At 38.3% G+C, this 18,412-nt stretch overlaps 2 protein-coding genes across 2 annotated transcripts; both read left to right on the forward strand.

Annotated features, from left to right (window-relative positions):
- The first annotated feature begins 5,950 nt into the window (after positions 1-5,950).
- LOC137396956 (properdin-like) lies at positions 5,951-8,247 on the forward strand. Its single transcript, XM_068083241.1, has 5 exons — positions 5,951-6,032; positions 6,378-6,419; positions 6,803-7,018; positions 7,706-7,853; positions 8,115-8,247. Exons 1-4 carry the CDS (start codon positions 6,029-6,031, stop codon positions 7,726-7,728), a joined length of 285 nt encoding a protein of 94 aa, XP_067939342.1. The 5' UTR covers positions 5,951-6,028; the 3' UTR covers positions 7,729-7,853; positions 8,115-8,247.
- Positions 8,248-8,940: 693 nt separating this feature from the next.
- LOC137397535 (platelet binding protein GspB-like) lies at positions 8,941-16,036 on the forward strand. Its single transcript, XM_068083826.1, has 2 exons — positions 8,941-9,825; positions 11,069-16,036. The coding sequence occupies exons 1-2, from the start codon at positions 8,941-8,943 to the stop codon at positions 16,034-16,036; spliced, it is 5,853 nt and encodes a 1,950-aa protein (XP_067939927.1).
- Positions 16,037-18,412: the final 2,376 nt, after the last annotated feature.

An 18,412-nucleotide genomic window follows, 5' to 3' on the forward strand; every position in this document is an offset into this window, starting at 1 on the left:
CTAATAAACTTTCCTTCTCATGTTAGGATGCTCATAATAACACGCCACACTACCAGTTTCATGTTGTTAAGTTAAAGACTGGTTCACGCTGTACCACTGTATGCTGGAGTTGTCCTTTCAGTAGTCATTCATCGACTATGCGCACTGTAAACTGATGACATCATTGGCGCAATGCGAATATGCTCGGAAACATTAATGTTGCTGAACTTTCTCAATATTTCTATGTTCATCACTGACAGTCTGTGCAATGTGCGTCATTTCATTGATTGTATCAGCAGATCACTTAATCTGTAGTACCCTTCATGATAGTCACTGCGGGACTAGTATTACATCATTTGAGTGATCGTATTATGTAATAAGAACACTATGTTAAAACTCATTCATCAATGTATACACGGATAGGTTTGTGATAGTGTGAACCATTTTATCCCGAACGACTGATGTAACGTGGGATTTGCACGGACATACCTGTCATACCTGTCATGATGTAACGTGGGATATAGCGAGAATCAGCTTTAAAAGCTCTGATAAAAATAATAAATATTATAAGGTCCTGTGGGAGATGCATTACATAATAGCCTTTGTATTAACTGATGATTTTCAGAAAATAAGTTTAGTTGTTACAATAGATATAGGAAGAATACATGGGTACGCATCTATTATTAAAATGGTTAGCTATTCACTCTCGCATCAAACAACCAACTTGTTATCTTTTTCTTGGCAAAAAGAAGCTGTAACACAATGACTATAACAGTTTTGGTTGATAATAAGAAAAAACTTATACAAGATGGAAAACATCGAAAGGTCAAAAGAATAGAACAATAATGGAGAAAAACTTCAATGTAAATGAGACATATGATAAATTTTGAAATTGAGCCAAAATTTTTTCTCAGAACAGCCCCAAGTTATTTGACAGTTTTGAACTCTTTTTTTCACCAGCTACAAATAATTATTCTTATTGTTAATTATTGCGTGTAATTTACAACTCACTGACTTTTTGACTGCTCATATGCCTTACAAGTGAACCATAAAATATCCTTTACGTGCTTAGAACTTTTCAAGTTGGGCTCCCCGGAGCCAATTTGTGAAAAAACAATTTGGTAAAGAAAAATTTACATTTTTGCCAGAAGAAATCAAAAAAGGTATCCAGAAGTCTGACTTGATCAATAAAACAATGCCTGAAATTAGATCAAATGCCGGTTTTCGATCACGGCTGCGTTAGGGCATGTAGAGTGTCCTATTTCTGGAACCATGTTATTATGGTATATCACTCAGATAGTTGTGGAGCTCTGAACTTTTCTTGACAGCGTGTTCAAAAGGGTTCAAGGAACTTCATTTGAATGTTTTTATAAGCAGACAGAGCCGGTGCTTTAAATGATGTAACTACGTTAAGCGTACTCATTAACCAGCGAAAATATATCTCATCACCTGTTTTTTCATTTTAAACAGACATCACTAAAAGTGACAAATAATGCTTCATGTCTCTGAAAATGTTTTATTGCAAACAGGAGCTCGTGATTAATCACTTGATCGTCGGGTGCACTCAAGTGAAAAGCTTTTTATCTAAAAGGTTTTGCTTTCCAAAACAAAGTTGTAAAATATTTTTAACATTTAAATTTCAAATTTTTATAGTAAAGTCGAGTTTTGCCACTGAATTTATTACACGCAAGTCAAGGCATCATTAGATAAACATTACACAGTATTATTGTTTTATACAGTCATATTTTCTTCAAACAATATCAGTGCTTGGATAAAGCATCCAATGATGTCTAACAATAATATTGATAACATCCCAAACATTACAACTCAAACCAGCTCCGATATGAACAGTAGCATACCCATTATCACAGTGATCTGTCCATGTAACAATCACCGTATTTTTATGTCTCGAGTAGTTTCAGAGTTGCCCGCTGCCGAAGAATTCGTAATCTACCATTTTAATGATTCACAGTTGCACTATATAGATATTTCTACGATTTTCGATGTTTCACTTAAAACAAAAGTCATTAATGTAGACTCGCTTTCAGTTAGCGGTCACTTTTCACATTCATGCGTAGTGATTAGTGGCACCAACTAAGCCAAGATCTGTCTAATCACATTTTTTTACCTCTATTGGTAAGAGCTTAGCCAAGTATTCTCAAATCGTATCCATCAGCAGTGAGCTTTTTTCTGACTTCAAATAGTATTCTTACAGCGAAAGCCTTTGTACAAATTTAGTGAAATGAAATGGTGTTGATTGCGTTCGGATTTTACTATTTATAAGGTTTGGAGTGAAAGCAACTCTAAACCTATTTGAAGCAGAGAAGCGCAGTGAATGGGGTTTTGGTCTAACTCCTGTCTACTATATTCCTTCCCAATCTATGACCAGTAATAAACTAGGCCATGGTCAACCACCATGCAGCTGTATCGCAAACAAAGTCACCTGCATTTCAATACATGATTAGAATAAATTCTTCATGCTACCCACCATATCCAAATTAATTAACAAAATAAACCATATATAAATTTGTCATGGCATACAGTTATCTTACGGTCAATTTGCACTAAATCCTTGTTCAGGCCAATGGTCATTTACTTCATGTAACCACAATAGGGTACATAAATTCAGCTCACACCTGCCAGCTACAAACATTTATCAGAATAACTTCAAGACATTATATCTCACTTAAATGATTAACTAACCAGCCATATTTAACTACAAACATCTCAAGAGGAAGTCGATTTGTAATGGAAAAATTAGAATAAAAACATTTGTCCAAATTGTAAACCTGTAAATGAGTTGTGATGCTAGTGCAAGTGTGCTCAGAATATAGCTTTTCTATGACATAGCAGGTCACTAACTAAAGTGTTATTACACAATTTATAATAATGTATGGAACACTTACTAACATATTTATGATAAACATGACAGAGTAATAGTATTGTTTTTTGTTTAAATTTTGTGAAGTCTTTAGTGGAAGACAGCAGAAATTTAACATAGCAGAAAATACCTAAGCCTCAGATATTTCTGTTATGGTTAATTTTTGCTGTCTTGGAAATACATGGCGATATGGAATGGAACTGCACTGGTGCAAAACAAACTAATCAGTGAAGATGACATGGATGAGATATATTTTCGGCGGTTAATGAGTATGCCTAACGTAATTACATCATTTAAAGCACCCGCTATGACTTTTTATAAAAAACATTCAAATGAATTTCCTTGAACCTTTTTGAACACGCTGTCAAGCAAAGTTCAGAGCTCCACAACTATCTGAGCGATATACTGAAATAACATAGTTTTAGAAACAAAGCACTCCACATGCCCTAACGCAGCCGTGATCGAAAACCGGCATTTGATCTAATTTCAGGCATTGTTTTATTGATCAAGTCAGACTTCTAGATACCTTTTTTGATTTCTTCTGCCAAAAATATAAATTTTTCTTTACCAAATTATCTTTTCACAAAATTGGCTCCAGGGAGCCCAACTTGAAAAGTTCTAAACGCGTAAAGGATTTTTTATGGTTCACTTGTAAGGCATGTGAGCAGTCAAAAAGTCAGTGATTTGTAAAATACGCACAACAATGATAATATTAATAATAAGAATGATAATGTGTGTCAGGTGAAGAAAAGAGTTCAAAACTGTCAAATAGCTTGGTGCTGTTCTGAAAAAATATTATGGCTCTATCTCAATAAGTGTCCCATGCCTCATTTACATTAAAGTTCTTTTCCATCATTATTCTATTCTTTTGACCTTTTGATTTTTTCTCTCTTGTATTAGCTTTGTTTATTATCAAGCAAATATTACGGCTTCTTTCTGTCAAGAAAAAGATAACAAACCGGTCATTTGATGCGAGAGTAAATAGCTAACCATTTTAATATTAGATGCGTAGCCATGTCTTCTTCCTATATCTATTGTAACAACTAAACTTATTTTCTGAAAATCATCAGTTAATACAAAGGCTATTACGTAAAGCATGTCGCACAGGACCTTATAAAATTTATTATTTTTATCAGAGCTTTTAAGGCTGATTCTCGCTATACGGTCATATGTTGGTGCTAATCCCACGTTACATCAGTTGTTCGTGATAAAATTGTTCACACTATCACAATACTATTCGCTTATACACTGACGAATAATTTTTAACATAGTGTTTTTATTACACAATACGGTCGCTCAAATGATGTAATACTAGTCCTGCAGCAACTATCACGAAGGGTACTACAGATTAAGTGATCTGCTGTTACAATCACTGAAGTAATGCACATTACACAGACTGTCAGTGATGTACATAGAAATATTAAGAAAGTTCAGCAGCTGTAATGTTTCCGAGCATATTCTTATTGCGTCAATGAGGTCATCAGTTTACAGTGTGCATAGTCGACGAACAATTGCTGAGAGTACAACTCCAACGTACAGTGTACAGCGTGAACCAGTCTTTAACTTAACAACATAAAACTGGTAGCGTGACGTGTTATTACTAGCATCCTAACATAAGAAGGAAAGTTTATTAGTTTGTGTTAAGTAAATTTGGCAAGTATTTTTCATTCTTGAATTCACATGTGATTAAAACTTTATGAGTATGTGGTAAATCAGATGTTACAGAAACAGTATTAGTAGAGTCATTTTTAACTCCATCCTATTGGTTGAAGTAGTCGATTACAGGCGGATTGCCAAGAACTGTCTGTACTTTTGTTATTTATTGGTGAGTCAATATATTAAAAGTACAATAAAAATATATGACAAGCATTACTAGGTTCTTATTTTGGCTGTTGCGCAACCATTTTTTATAAAAAGTCTGTGAATTGCACATTATATATAATTGGCAAGAAAATATACCGTAAAACCTCTAATTGAGTGCCATGGTGCGCTATTTTTCAAACCTTCCTCCATAGCGACGGTCAATTGGTGGTGCTGTTCAAATAAGGGGTGGCGTTATATTTTTTAAACCGTTTGTCAGAATTTTGGGAAGATAATTTTAGCCTTTTTATGTTCGTGTTAAGTAAATTTGGCGACAGTTTTTTATTCTTGGCATCATTTGGCACTTGCAAATTAGGCTTGGCATCTCCTGGAAGGCCAGTCCCCTCTTCCTAGAATGGCTTACTCTTTTTAGGAAGACTTCCTTCTATAAGAAGGCTTGCCCCTCTAGTAAGCGGCACACTTCTATAGGAAAGTTCCCCCTTCTAGAATAGCTTACTACCTTTAGCGAGGCTTATTTCCACAACTAGCATCTAATTCAGCTTAGAAAGTTTGTCAATAGTTTAACAAAAATCTTGACAAAAATTATCTTGACAAAAACAATTAATATATATGTTATAGTAATATTATAACTACGCATGCATTAACTGCAAATATTTCTAACGACAACCATAAATGGTTTATTCAAAGAACTTAACCATGTTTAGGCAAATATGGCATCATGGTATGCGGCTTGTATCTATTTAGAGCAGATACGTAGATATGTGGTTAGAATTCGAATTGGTAGAGTTTAAATTAAGTTAATAGCTAATACATAGTATATATAATACATCATGCATAATATAATAAATAGTACATATATAGTACATCATACATAATATAATACACAGTATATATATAATATATCATATATAATATAATACATTGTATATACGTATAATACATCATATATAATATAATACATAGTATATATATAATACATCATACATAATATAATACATAAAGCAAGCACATAAGCTTGACTGAAATTTGGTTATCATAGAAATAATAAGATAACTGCCAGTGACCACAAATAAAGGATTATATTTGAATAACTTTACTTACGAATGCCGCTACCGTACCTGTACCTTGATGGTTCAGCAACTCCCTCGCTACACCTTCTCCGTTATTTACATCACATATGGATCTAGCACTGAAGCAGTTTTTATTCCTTGACTTCCTTGTTTCATTTATTGAGATTGATGAAGCGACACGGACAGACAGGTGCTCTTTGTGGTTTACTATAAATACAGCTGTATTGAGAGGTAAGGTCATATTTGGTTCTACACTCAGATCAGATACTACACAAAAATGGGTGAGTAAAACTAAATATTTTTATCAATAAACTTTGAAGCATAAACTTATGAAGACAAAGAGTGGGCTATTATTCTTTTCAATGTTCAGACAATATCTATCGATTAATTTACAAGCACCACAATTTTTATTTGGCCCTTCACGAAGGTTTACAAGTTAACCTTTTCACGTTTTTATGCTTTAATATCATTTTAAATACTAAATCTATAAACAGATAATGAAAATATTTATCACCTTTCAAAACTGTTCGCATTTATTTTGTTACATTTTTTTATGTAGACGAGATAAAATACAAAAAATACTAAAGAGTTGTTAATTTTCCTTAATCTTATTCTTTTTGTTTTAGACTCCAAGCTGCTGGCTATCCTTCTTCTTGTTGGAGTTGTTGGTAAGTGTATAATTTACTTCATTATTGGCAACTACTTATGTTTATTTTATACACTTTAGAGTTTAAATACACCGCATAATCACAGCTCAGTGGTAATCTAAAAATTCCTTTTTTGAGTTAAAATTTTCAAAGAAGTTGATGTTGATAAACAGTAATAACATATCTTATCGTTAAAATACATCAAGATTTCTTTATCTCATTAATAAGGTAACAAATTAACTTTTGTATGACATGTTTAAAGCAGATGTTTTCAAAGATCGACAGCTGTCAGAAGTTGTCATTCTTGTTTAGAATCAACTTGCTCCTGATAAAAGTTGGTGTTTATGATTGATGTGCCTAGTTATGAATTAGACTTGGTTTAACATGGTAACTCTCTATTTAAGGAATGATCAATGCTAGTTACCCACCCCACCACCGCTATGGATACTGGTCACCTTGGTCAAAGTGGGCGCAGTGTAACGTACCGTGTGGAGGTGGCACCCAGAGCAGATCCAGGCACTGCAGATTTGATGGACAAGGTTCTTTTGGAAGTTACAGATGCACTGCAAACCAAAGTCCACAGATTCAGAGGAGAGAGTGCAACACTCACCACTGCCAAGGTGAGCGCATTTATTCATTGTCCATTTAAGTGAAATATAACAAAAAATTATGTCTGTACGTTTAAGTACATTTGATGGAATTTTAATCATTTTTTGTTATTGGGCTAATCAACCATTGAGATCTTAAAGTATTTATATAGGCCTTGAAATAGATGAAGTGTATTTCAACATAACATCTGTTTAGGCTGGTATTTACAAGTTAACATATATATCCTTAATAATTTAAATAATGTCATTTTATTATTTTGTCATAGCATACAAAGTTAAGCATTGTAAATTTTTCACTACTTTAAAGAGCAGCTATGGTTTAATAGTTTGTGTGTTGACATATAATCATTAGGTCAGCGGTTTGAATCTCAGGAGGACCATTGGTGGTGTTAGGGAGGGCACCCAGTTAAAATTACTACTGTACCAAACCCTATGTGAAAATAGTCACAGTATATTATGTGCCAGGATATACCATTTGCAGTAACGCCTAAATGAGAAACATAGAAAAATGAAGAGGTTTTTGACCACTATAAAAACACAATAGAAATAATAGTGTAATATGCTATTATCATAATTATAAAACAACAATTATAAAAATATGAATTCATATTTGCCATAATGTCATTTTATCAGCTTCTTAAATCCATCCTATTTTGTAAGAAGCTAAGAGACGCTTGAAGCTAACTGTTTCCATTCTAGTCTATGAAAACTGGTCTGGGTAGAGTAGCTGGTGACGGATCACAGCAGTATAAGTACTACCTCCAAGAATGAACCGGAACGTGCACCAACGCACCACCATTCTGTGGTGAACGATACTGCTGTGGAAATTTGCAACAAACTAGAAAAAGTAAGTACCTGCCTAAACTTGACAAATTAAATTATTTATTTAAAATTAAACTAGAATGATAATAAAAAAGTAAGTTTATGTTGACTGTTTGTAAGGCAGAAATAGGAAGAACCTTCTGAGTTCCTCTTCATTAATTGGCTGTTTTCTTATATTGCTGTGAAGGTAAAGATGATAGACAACTCCAAATGGTTGGATTCAGTGATATAACACAAGTACTCCTGACTTTCTACACAATCTAACCAGATGTTGTTGTTTTTTTAGTCTTTGGACAATACTGAGATTGAACAGAGCAAGGAACCACAAAGTGAAACCTTTATAACCAAAATGAATATTGTTGTTTTTTTCTTATTGTTTTCTAACTCAAAGATAATTAAATAAATGCATTTTAAATACATATCCAGTTTAATTATGATTACACTGAATAGTTGTTGATAGATGCCTGTAGAGCTTGGTCTGCTGAAAACATAGCAAGAGCTGCATGACAACTTCATTGAAAAGATCAGCCTTCTCTGAAAGACAGTCTGAAGGCACTGAGCCAATTATGCTAGTTCTATGAAAGTCTTGATATAACGAGTCATCAACCTCTATGTCTTTGAAATGAATATATAAACAGTTATTTCAGATGACTATGTCGCTACAAGAAGCTAAGTTGTGATCTCTAGTTTTCAAAAAAACTATGACAAGATGCCTATTTCAGAATTTGCCATCTCCATTGAATTCTACTTTTTCATCCTCTACTTATGCTGATTTGATAGCTTAGATATCAGGATGTTTCATGGTTAAAATCAACAAAACTTAATTGTGATTAAAACACTCAGACGAAAAATGCATGTGCAAAATGATGTCACTAGTTGCTATCGTTGCTATAGAAGATACTACGCTCATGCAGCAGCATTACGCACCTTTTTGTGAAGATATTTTGCTCAAGTAGCAGTGTGAGGCGTCTTTTTTGCAACTAAAAATGCCATAATTGCACCTTCATTTGATCTGAGCATTTTAACCACAATCAAGTTTTGTCAATTTTAATTTTGAAACATCCTGACAGTCAGATCACCTCAAACGTACCGATACTTTCTGACAGCGTCTAATGAAAGTTTGCACAAGTTCACCTTTAATTAACATACTGATAACTATAGCTTGTTTTACCATCTTCTATACAGAACAGCTGTCTCTCCTGTCTCCTATACTGAACAACTGCCTCTCCTGTCTCCTATACAGCACAACTGCATCTCCCTGTCTTCTATACAGAACAACTGTCTCTCCTGTATCCTATACAGAACAACTGCTTCTTCTGTTAGCTATAAAAACAACTGCCTCTCCTGTCTTCTATACAGAACAACTGCCTCTCCTGTCTTCTATACAGAACAACTGCCTCTCCTGTCTTCTATACAGAACAACTGCCTCTCCTGTCTTCTATACAGAACAACTGCCTCTCCTGTCTTCTATACAGAACAACTGCCTCTCCCGTTACCTATACAGAACAACTGCCTCTCCTGTCTTCTATACAGTACAACTCCCTCTCCTGTCTCCCATACTGAACAACTGCCTCTCCTGTATCCTATACAGAACAACTGCCTTTCCTGTCTTCTATACAGAACAACTGCCTCTCCTGTATCCTATACAGAACAACTGCCTCTCCTGTCTTCTATACAGAACAACTGCCTCTCCTGTCTTCTATACAGAACAACTGCCTCTCCTGTCTTCTATACAGAACAACTGCCTCTCCTGTCTTCTATACAGAACAACTGCCTCTCCTGTCTTCTATACAGAACAACTGCCTCTCCCGTTACCTATACAGAACAACTGCCTCTCCTGTCTTCTATACAGTACAACTCCCTCTCCTGTCTCCCATACTGAACAACTGCCTCTCCTGTCTCCTATACAGAACAACTGCCTCTCCTGTCTCCTATACAGAACAACTGCTTCTCCTATCTCCTATACAGAACAGCTGCCTCTCTCTCTGCAAAAAAGAGTCATATAAAATCAATTCCTTATTTTATTTGGGCTTTTTAGCTACAGCAGAATTAAAATTTAACTGGCTTATTAAAAAGATTTTGCGCAGTAGAACAAATTAGAATATTTAATTATAACAATACTTAAATGTGATATGATAGAATTGTTCTTAACTTGATTAAACAGAATGTTCATCTAACTCTGTCTGAAGAAGTGTGTAGAAAACTTCAAAGAATTGTTACAAGTTTCATAGAAATGATTAATATCGCATTTTATTGTATGTATATTTATGCAAGAAACACCTGCTAATACTCATCACTAATTTTAGCAATGACCCCGACCTATTTGTAAAAATAGCTTACAATCATTTTGAGGCAAATATCACACCATGATATACAACATAATTGCATTGCAACAATTTTGTGGTGAATTCGAGTTGCTAGATATGTAGTTAAATATTACCCCCTCTTCACAGTCAGACCTGCAAAAAAGTTTTGTTAGTGATACAGCATCGAAGAAGTGTACAGACAAAGAAGTGATAATATGAAATTTGCAATAACTATAAGAAAATAAAATGGTCCTCTATTAAAATCTGTAAAAGTACTTAACCTCAGATTTATGTATCTAGACCCAGGGTTTACAGATTTACAAGTAATCAGAAATAACAAGAATAGCTGCTACAACCTGCTATATTCACTTGAAATGAGTCATCGAAGTTTACTAGCTGCTAGTCATAATATAGTTTCCAGTGATTTGTATAGTCCGGAGAGCTGATATTGGACTTGTACTTGTGTAGTATATTGTGTATACAATGTTGTGATTTATAGTATAGTTTTCAGCGATTTGTATAATCTGCAGAGCTCACATTGTATTTGTACATGCAACCTACTCGTGTAGTATATATGTGTATTCAATGCTGAAATCGATAAGAGATAAACAAAAACTGAAATCTACTGGCAAGGTTGAGGTTGAATATACTTGAGCTAAATTATTCTTTTCTTTTGTTATAACCACAGGCTATAGGGCAGCATGCTTTCTAAGAGTAAACTCGGAGGCTTTAGTTTTGCTCTGATTGGCTGTGGCAATAGATCAATTGTTTGCAAATTACACTGCTTCAAACTGCACCATGTCTAATTTATGAAACTTTAATTAGCAGAAAATAAAAAAATTTGTAAATATAAAGATTGATCAAGATTATGGCAAAATCTACTCAATTATAAGCTCGTGTACATGCTCATAGTGTACATGTTGCTAATGTACAGGGTGATAGTGTACAGGCAGCTAGTGTACAGGCTGCTAGTGTTCAGGCAACTAGTGTACAGGCAGCTGGTGTACAGACCGCTAGTGTACATGTTCTTAGTGAACAGGCTGCTAGTGTACAGGCTGCTAGTGTACAGACTGCTATTGTACCGCCTGCTAGTGTACAGGCTGCTAATGTACAGGCTGCTAGTGTACAGGCTGCTAGTGCACAGGCTGCTAGTGTACAGGCTGCTAGTGTACAGACTGCTATTGTACCGGCTACTAGTGTGCAGGCCGCTAGTGTACATGCTGCTAGTGTACCAGCTGCTATTTTACAGGCCGCTAGTGTACATGCTGCTAGTGTACAGGCTGCTAGTGTACAGGCTGCTAATGTACAGGCTGCTAATATACAGGCCGCTAGTGTACATGCTGCTAGTGTACAGGCCGCTAGTGTACAGGCAGCTGGTGTACAGGCTGCTAATGCACAGGCTGCTAGTGTACATGCCGCTACTGTAGGGGCTGCAATTGTACAGACTGCTAGTGTACAGGATGCTAATATAAAGGCTGCTCGTGTGCAGACTGCTTATGTACAGGCTGCTAGTGTACATGCTGCTAGAGTACATGCTGCTAGTGTACAGGCTGCTAATGTACATGCTGCTAGTGTACAGGCCGCTAGTGTACAGCCTGCTAGTGTACAGACTGCTATTGTACCGGCTGCTAGTGTACAGGCTGCTAATTTACAGGCTGCTAGTGTACAGGGTGCTAGTGCACAGGCTGCTAGTGTACAGGCTGCTAGTGTACAGACTGCTATTGTACCGGCTACTAGTGTACAGGCCGCTAGTGTACAGGCTGCTAGTTTACAGACTGCTATTGTACCGGATGCTAGTGTACCGGCTGTTAATGTACAGGCTGCTGGTGTACACGCTGCTAGTGTACAGGCTGCTAGTGTACATGCTACTAGTGTACAGGCTGCTAATGTACAGGCCGCTAGTGTACATGCTGCTAATGTACAGGTCGCTAGTGTACATGCTGCTAGTGTACAGGCTGTTAGTGTACAGACTGCTATTGTACCGGCTACTAGTGTACAGGCCGCTAGTGTACAGGCTGCTAGTTTACAGACTGCTATTGTACCGGGTGCTAGTGTACCGGCTGCTAATGTACAGGCTGCTGGTGTACACGCTGCTAGTGTACAGGCTGCTAGTGTACATGCTACTAGTGTACAGGCTGCTAATGTACAGGCCGCTAGTGTACATGCTGCTAATGTACAGGTCGCTAGTGTACATGCTGCTAGAGTACATGCTGCTAGTGTACAGGCTGCTAATGTACATGCTGCTAGTGTACAGGCCGCTAGTGTACAGCCTGCTAGTGTACAGACTGCTATTGTACCGGCTGCTAGTGTACAGGCTGCTAATTTACAGGCTGCTAGTGTACAGGGTGCTAGTGCACAGGCTGCTAGTGTACAGGCTGCTAGTGTACAGACTGCTATTGTACCGGCTACTAGTGTACAGGCCGCTAGTGTACAGGCTGCTAGTTTACAGACTGCTATTGTACCGGATGCTAGTGTACCGGCTGTTAATGTACAGGCTGCTGGTGTACACGCTGCTAGTGTACAGGCTGCTAGTGTACATGCTACTAGTGTACAGGCTGCTAATGTACAGGCCGCTAGTGTACATGCTGCTAATGTACAGGTCGCTAGTGTACATGCTGCTAGTGTACAGGCTGTTAGTGTACAGACTGCTATTGTACCGGCTACTAGTGTACAGGCCGCTAGTGTACAGGCTGCTAGTTTACAGACTGCTATTGTACCGGGTGCTAGTGTACCGGCTGCTAATGTACAGGCTGCTGGTGTACACGCTGCTAGTGTACAGGCTGCTAGTGTACATGCTACTAGTGTACAGGCTGCTAATGTACAGGGCGCTAGTGTACATGCTGCTAATGTACAGGCCGCTAGTGTACATGCTGCTAGTGTACAGGCCGTTAGTATACAGGCTGCTAGTTTACAGACTGCTATTGTACCGGCTGCTAATGTCCAGGCTGCTAGTGTACACGCTGCTAGTGTACCGGCTGCTAATGTCCAGGCTGCTAGTGTACACGCTGCTAGTGTACAGGTTGCTAATGTACAGGCTGCTAGTGTACAGGCTGCTATTGTACAGGCTGCTATTGTACAGGCTGCTAGTGTACAGACTGCTATTGTACCGGCTACTAGTGTACAGGCCGCTAGTGTACATGCTGCTAGTGTACCAGCTGCTATTTTACAGGCCGCTAGTGTACATGCTGCTAGTGTACAGGCTGCTAGTGTACAGGCTTCTAATGTACAGGCTGCTAATATACAGGCCGCTAGTGTCCATGCTGCTAGTGTACAGGCCGCTAGTGTACAGGCAGCTGGTGTACAGGCTGCTAATGCACAGGCTGCTAGTGTACATGCCGCTACTGTAGGGGCTGCAATTGTACAGACTGCTAGTGTACAGGATGCTAATATAAAGGCTGCTCGTGTGCAGACTGCTTATGTACAGGCTGCTAGTGTACATGCTGCTAGAGTACATGCTGCTAGTGTACAGGCTGCTAGTGCACAGGCTGCTAGTGTACAGGCTGCTAGTGTACCGACTGCTATTGTACCGGCTACTAGTGTACAGGCCGCTAGTGTACAGGCTGCTAGTTTACAGACTGCTATTTTACCGGATGCTAGTGTACCGGCTGTTAATGTACAGGCTGCTGGTGTACACGCTGCTAGTGTACAGGCTGCTAGTGTACATGCTACTAGTGTACAGGCTGCTAATGTACAGGTCGCTAGTGTACATGCTGCTAATGTACAGGTCGCTAGTGTACATGCTGCTAGTGTACAGGCTGCTAGTGTACAGACTGCTATTGTACCGGCTACTAGTGTACAGGCCGCTAGTGTACAGGCTGCTAGTTTACAGACTGCTATTGTACCGGATGCTAGTGTACCGGCTGCTAATGTACAGGCTGCTGGTGTACACGCTGCTAGTGTACAGGCTGCTAGTGTACATGCTACTAGTGTACAGGCTGCTAATGTACAGGCCGCTAGTGTACATGCTGCTAATGTACAGGCCGCTAGTGTACATGCTGCTAGTGTACAGGCCGTTAGTATACAGGCTGCTAGTTTACAGACTGCTATTGTACCGGCTGCTAATGTCCAGGCTGCTAGTGTACACGCTGCTAGTGTACCGGCTGCTAATGTCCAGGCTGCTAGTGTACACGCTGCTAGTGTACAGGTTGCTAATGTACAGGCTGCTAGTGTACAGGCTGCTATTGTACAGGCTGCTATTGTACAGGCTGCTAGTGTACAGGCTGCTAGTGTACAGGCTGCTAGTTTACAGAATGCTAGTGTACAAGCCGCTAGTGTACAGGCTGTTATTGTACAGGCTGCTAATGTACATGCTGCTATTGTACAGGCTGCTAGTGTACAGACTGCTATTGTACCGGCTGCTAATGTCCAGGCTGCTAGTGTACACGCTGCTAGTGTACCGGCTGCTAATGTCCAGGCTGCTAGTGTACACGCTGCTAGTGTACAGGTTGCTAATGTACAGGCTGCTAGTGTACAGGCTGCTATTGTACAGGCTGCTATTGTACAGGCTGCTAGTGTACAGACTGCTATTGTACCGGCTACTAGTGTACAGGCCGCTAGTGTACATGCTGCTAGTGTACCAGCTGCTATTTTACAGGCCGCTAGTGTACATGCTGCTAGTGTACAGGCTGCTAGTGTACAGGCTTCTAATGTACAGGCTGCTAATATACAGGCCGCTAGTGTCCATGCTGCTAGTGTACAGGCCGCTAGTGTACAGGCAGCTGGTGTACAGGCTGCTAATGCACAGGCTGCTAGTGTACATGCCGCTACTGTAGGGGCTGCAATTGTACAGACTGCTAGTGTACAGGATGCTAATATAAAGGCTGCTCGTGTGCAGACTGCTTATGTACAGGCTGCTAGTGTACATGCTGCTAGAGTACATGCTGCTAGTGTACAGGCTGCTAGTGCACAGGCTGCTAGTGTACAGGCTGCTAGTGTACAGACTGCTATTGTACCGGCTACTAGTGTACAGGCCGCTAGTGTACAGGCTGCTAGTTTACAGACTGCTATTGTACCGGATGCTAGTGTACCGGCTGTTAATGTACAGGCTGCTGGTGTACACGCTGCTAGTGTACAGGCTGCTAGTGTACATGCTACTAGTGTACAGGCTGCTAATGTACAGGTCGCTAGTGTACATGCTGCTAATGTACAGGTCGCTAGTGTACATGCTGCTAGTGTACAGGCTGCTAGTGTACAGACTGCTATTGTACCGGCTACTAGTGTACAGGCCGCTAGTGTACAGGCTGCTAGTTTACAGACTGCTATTGTACCGGATGCTAGTGTACCGGCTGCTAATGTACAGGCTGCTGGTGTACACGCTGCTAGTGTACAGGCTGCTAGTGTACATGCTACTAGTGTACAGGCTGCTAATGTACAGGCCGCTAGTGTACATGCTGCTAATGTACAGGCCGCTAGTGTACATGCTGCTAGTGTACAGGCCGTTAGTATACAGGCTGCTAGTTTACAGACTGCTATTGTACCGGCTGCTAATGTCCAGGCTGCTAGTGTACACGCTGCTAGTGTACCGGCTGCTAATGTCCAGGCTGCTAGTGTACACGCTGCTAGTGTACAGGTTGCTAATGTACAGGCTGCTAGTGTACAGGCTGCTATTGTACAGGCTGCTATTGTACAGGCTGCTAGTGTACAGGCTGCTAGTGTACAGGCTGCTAGTTTACAGAATGCTAGTGTACAAGCCGCTAGTGTACAGGCTGTTATTGTACAGGCTGCTAATGTACATGCTGCTATTGTACAGGCTGCTAGTGTACAGACTGCTAGTGTACAGGCTGCTAGTGTGCATGCTGCTAGTGTGCAGGCAGCGTCAAAGTTGCTGTTTGCGTACTCAATTCATAATGCTTTCCTTTTACTAATCTCTGTGGTTATATACAGAGATAAAGCTAAATGTTGATTAATGCTGATTCAGCAATCAAAAACTGGCCAATCGGGATGCTTAATATTTATAGTTTTTGCTTATAAATGGCATAAAAACTGGTTCCTTCAAAATAAGAACAAAACTAGCGAATCAAATGGCTAGACCATATTAAAATTTTCTAGCGTTTGAAATCATCTGCACTGTCAATTTATTACTCAAACTCACCAAACTTCTCAATTGCAAGCTGATATCCTCATATCGTTAAATTTTATCACATACTCTCATCTGCTTCACACGTGAATCTGTTCATAAAACCTCCCTGGCTTAGACATTTATGTACTTGTATAAGATAATTACTGTGTCCACCTTATTCGTGCAATCATCTGTTGCTATCTTTAGCTGAACAAGACTCCCTCGTATATCTTTTATAAGCTTTGCTCTAATTCACTTCATACCAAATAAGCTTATTTTAGATCAAAGCTGTTTGACCATAGCGATGTCAAAAAGGTAATATAGAAGTACCTAACCTAATGGTCAACATACAAGTATGGAAGGACAACTAACAAAATGTTCAATCTTTACTATAATAAGAACCGTGATCCTCTGTCTGTCTGTCTGTCTGAAGCCGTAATTGAAGGTTGAGAAAATATATTGTGTCATAAAGGATTTGAACCCATAACTTTCAGTATGGTGGACCAACTCTGCAACTTTGAAGAATAATTATACATCTAGTTATTCCACCTGATAATTTCTCACGAAGCACTAGATTAACAGCGTATCAGGGATCTATAACACTATTTATTTCAAACTGTTTTAACAGGCTGTAGGTTGGTTCAAAAAATCTGCTTTTAAAGGCACCTACAATTATATTGCTTCATGCCAGATCTTGTATGTCATAAGAATACTTGAAGCTATGCGCTGTTTCATGAAGCGTGAACTTTTATAGAACTTAATGCTGAAACCTGAATACATGTTAACTCAAGCTTGTTAATGAAGGGAGCTCGCATCCTTCGTGCTTTGTTCACTTAAATACAAAAATGCAATGGAACGCAGATCCGAATATGCAACGATATCTTTGGGGTCAAAACAATTGATCAGTTAAGATTTAGCTGTGATCCAGCAACGCTAGGTTTCTTGAGACGGTAACAAGAGAGGATCAGTATTATTAGGTAATAATAGTTTTTTTATCTCAAAACTGGATGATACTAAATCTATGTTATTGTTGAATGGTTTATGGTTAAGTAATGATGTTTAGGCTCATAATACATATAACTTGCATTATTGTTGGCTAAATTGGTGAAACGGACACAAAGAGGTTTTATAGCCAAAGGTGTTTTATTGAAGATTTGTCTTCATGAGAACTAGGCATCATACTTAACAAGCGCATGCACTCCAGTTCACTTACTTAAAGATCAAAAGCTGATTTAACTTTTCTTAGAAATAAATGTGTCTTGTAGTTAATCGTTTACGAAATCTTTTACTAACTTAAAGATAGTTGTTTATGTGATTAGCAGGTCAATCAAAGACTGCTAATTCTTACATGAGAGATCTGCAGGGAATATTGGAATATGTGAAAACTTATTCTACTCTTGCTGAGGTCTCTGCGACTCTCTTCATGCAAGTATCGAGTATTCTAATTTTCACATTTAAACAGATTAGATGAATCAAAACTGTGCAGAACAATGCTTATCCTACATTTTCATCAAAGAATGCTGAATGCTTGTATTTTGCTGGTAAGACTATAAAAGGCTATTTTGCTATATAATTATACTAACTGAATGCCAGCGTTGCCCGGGTGGTAAAAAAAGTCTGGTAATTCAACATCGTTAGAATCACACAGTGACTCATAGCTACTGAACTTATCAGACTACTAGTGTTTTTATCTTATTTGTAAGTTTGCCTTTACTGTTTTACTATTTATATTGTTCATTACTATTTTTATCAGTTGTGCAAATTGTAATTCAGCTGCTATTGATAAATAAAACAATAAACAACTACCTGCCTTATTGGGATAATGACGAACTACAACAGCTGTTATCTTTTTATATGCATCATTGAAAGAGCACTGATAAATCATAATAATAAAATTCTTAACAATCAAACAATATACATATTTAAATATAATATATGGTCTTATATACATATAAAATACTATATATATATAATAAAATATTATATATGCTCTTTGCGCTAATCACGGAACTCATAAAGTCATGTAGCAATTCGATACAGTGTTTTGAATTGATATTGTATTTATTTAACTATTACTGTATTCAATCATGTTACAATAAGTAAACAATAAAGATGAACAACGTGACAACACGGGGTGTAACAGTTTGGCCTCATGGTTCCATTCATCGGTTTAGCTTAGTGTTGCGCATAGACTAAAATGAAACAAAATAGCTGGTCTAA

This window comes from Watersipora subatra, chromosome 5, assembly GCF_963576615.1.
Source record: "Watersipora subatra chromosome 5, tzWatSuba1.1, whole genome shotgun sequence".
NCBI lineage: Eukaryota > Metazoa > Bryozoa > Gymnolaemata > Cheilostomatida > Watersiporidae > Watersipora > Watersipora subatra.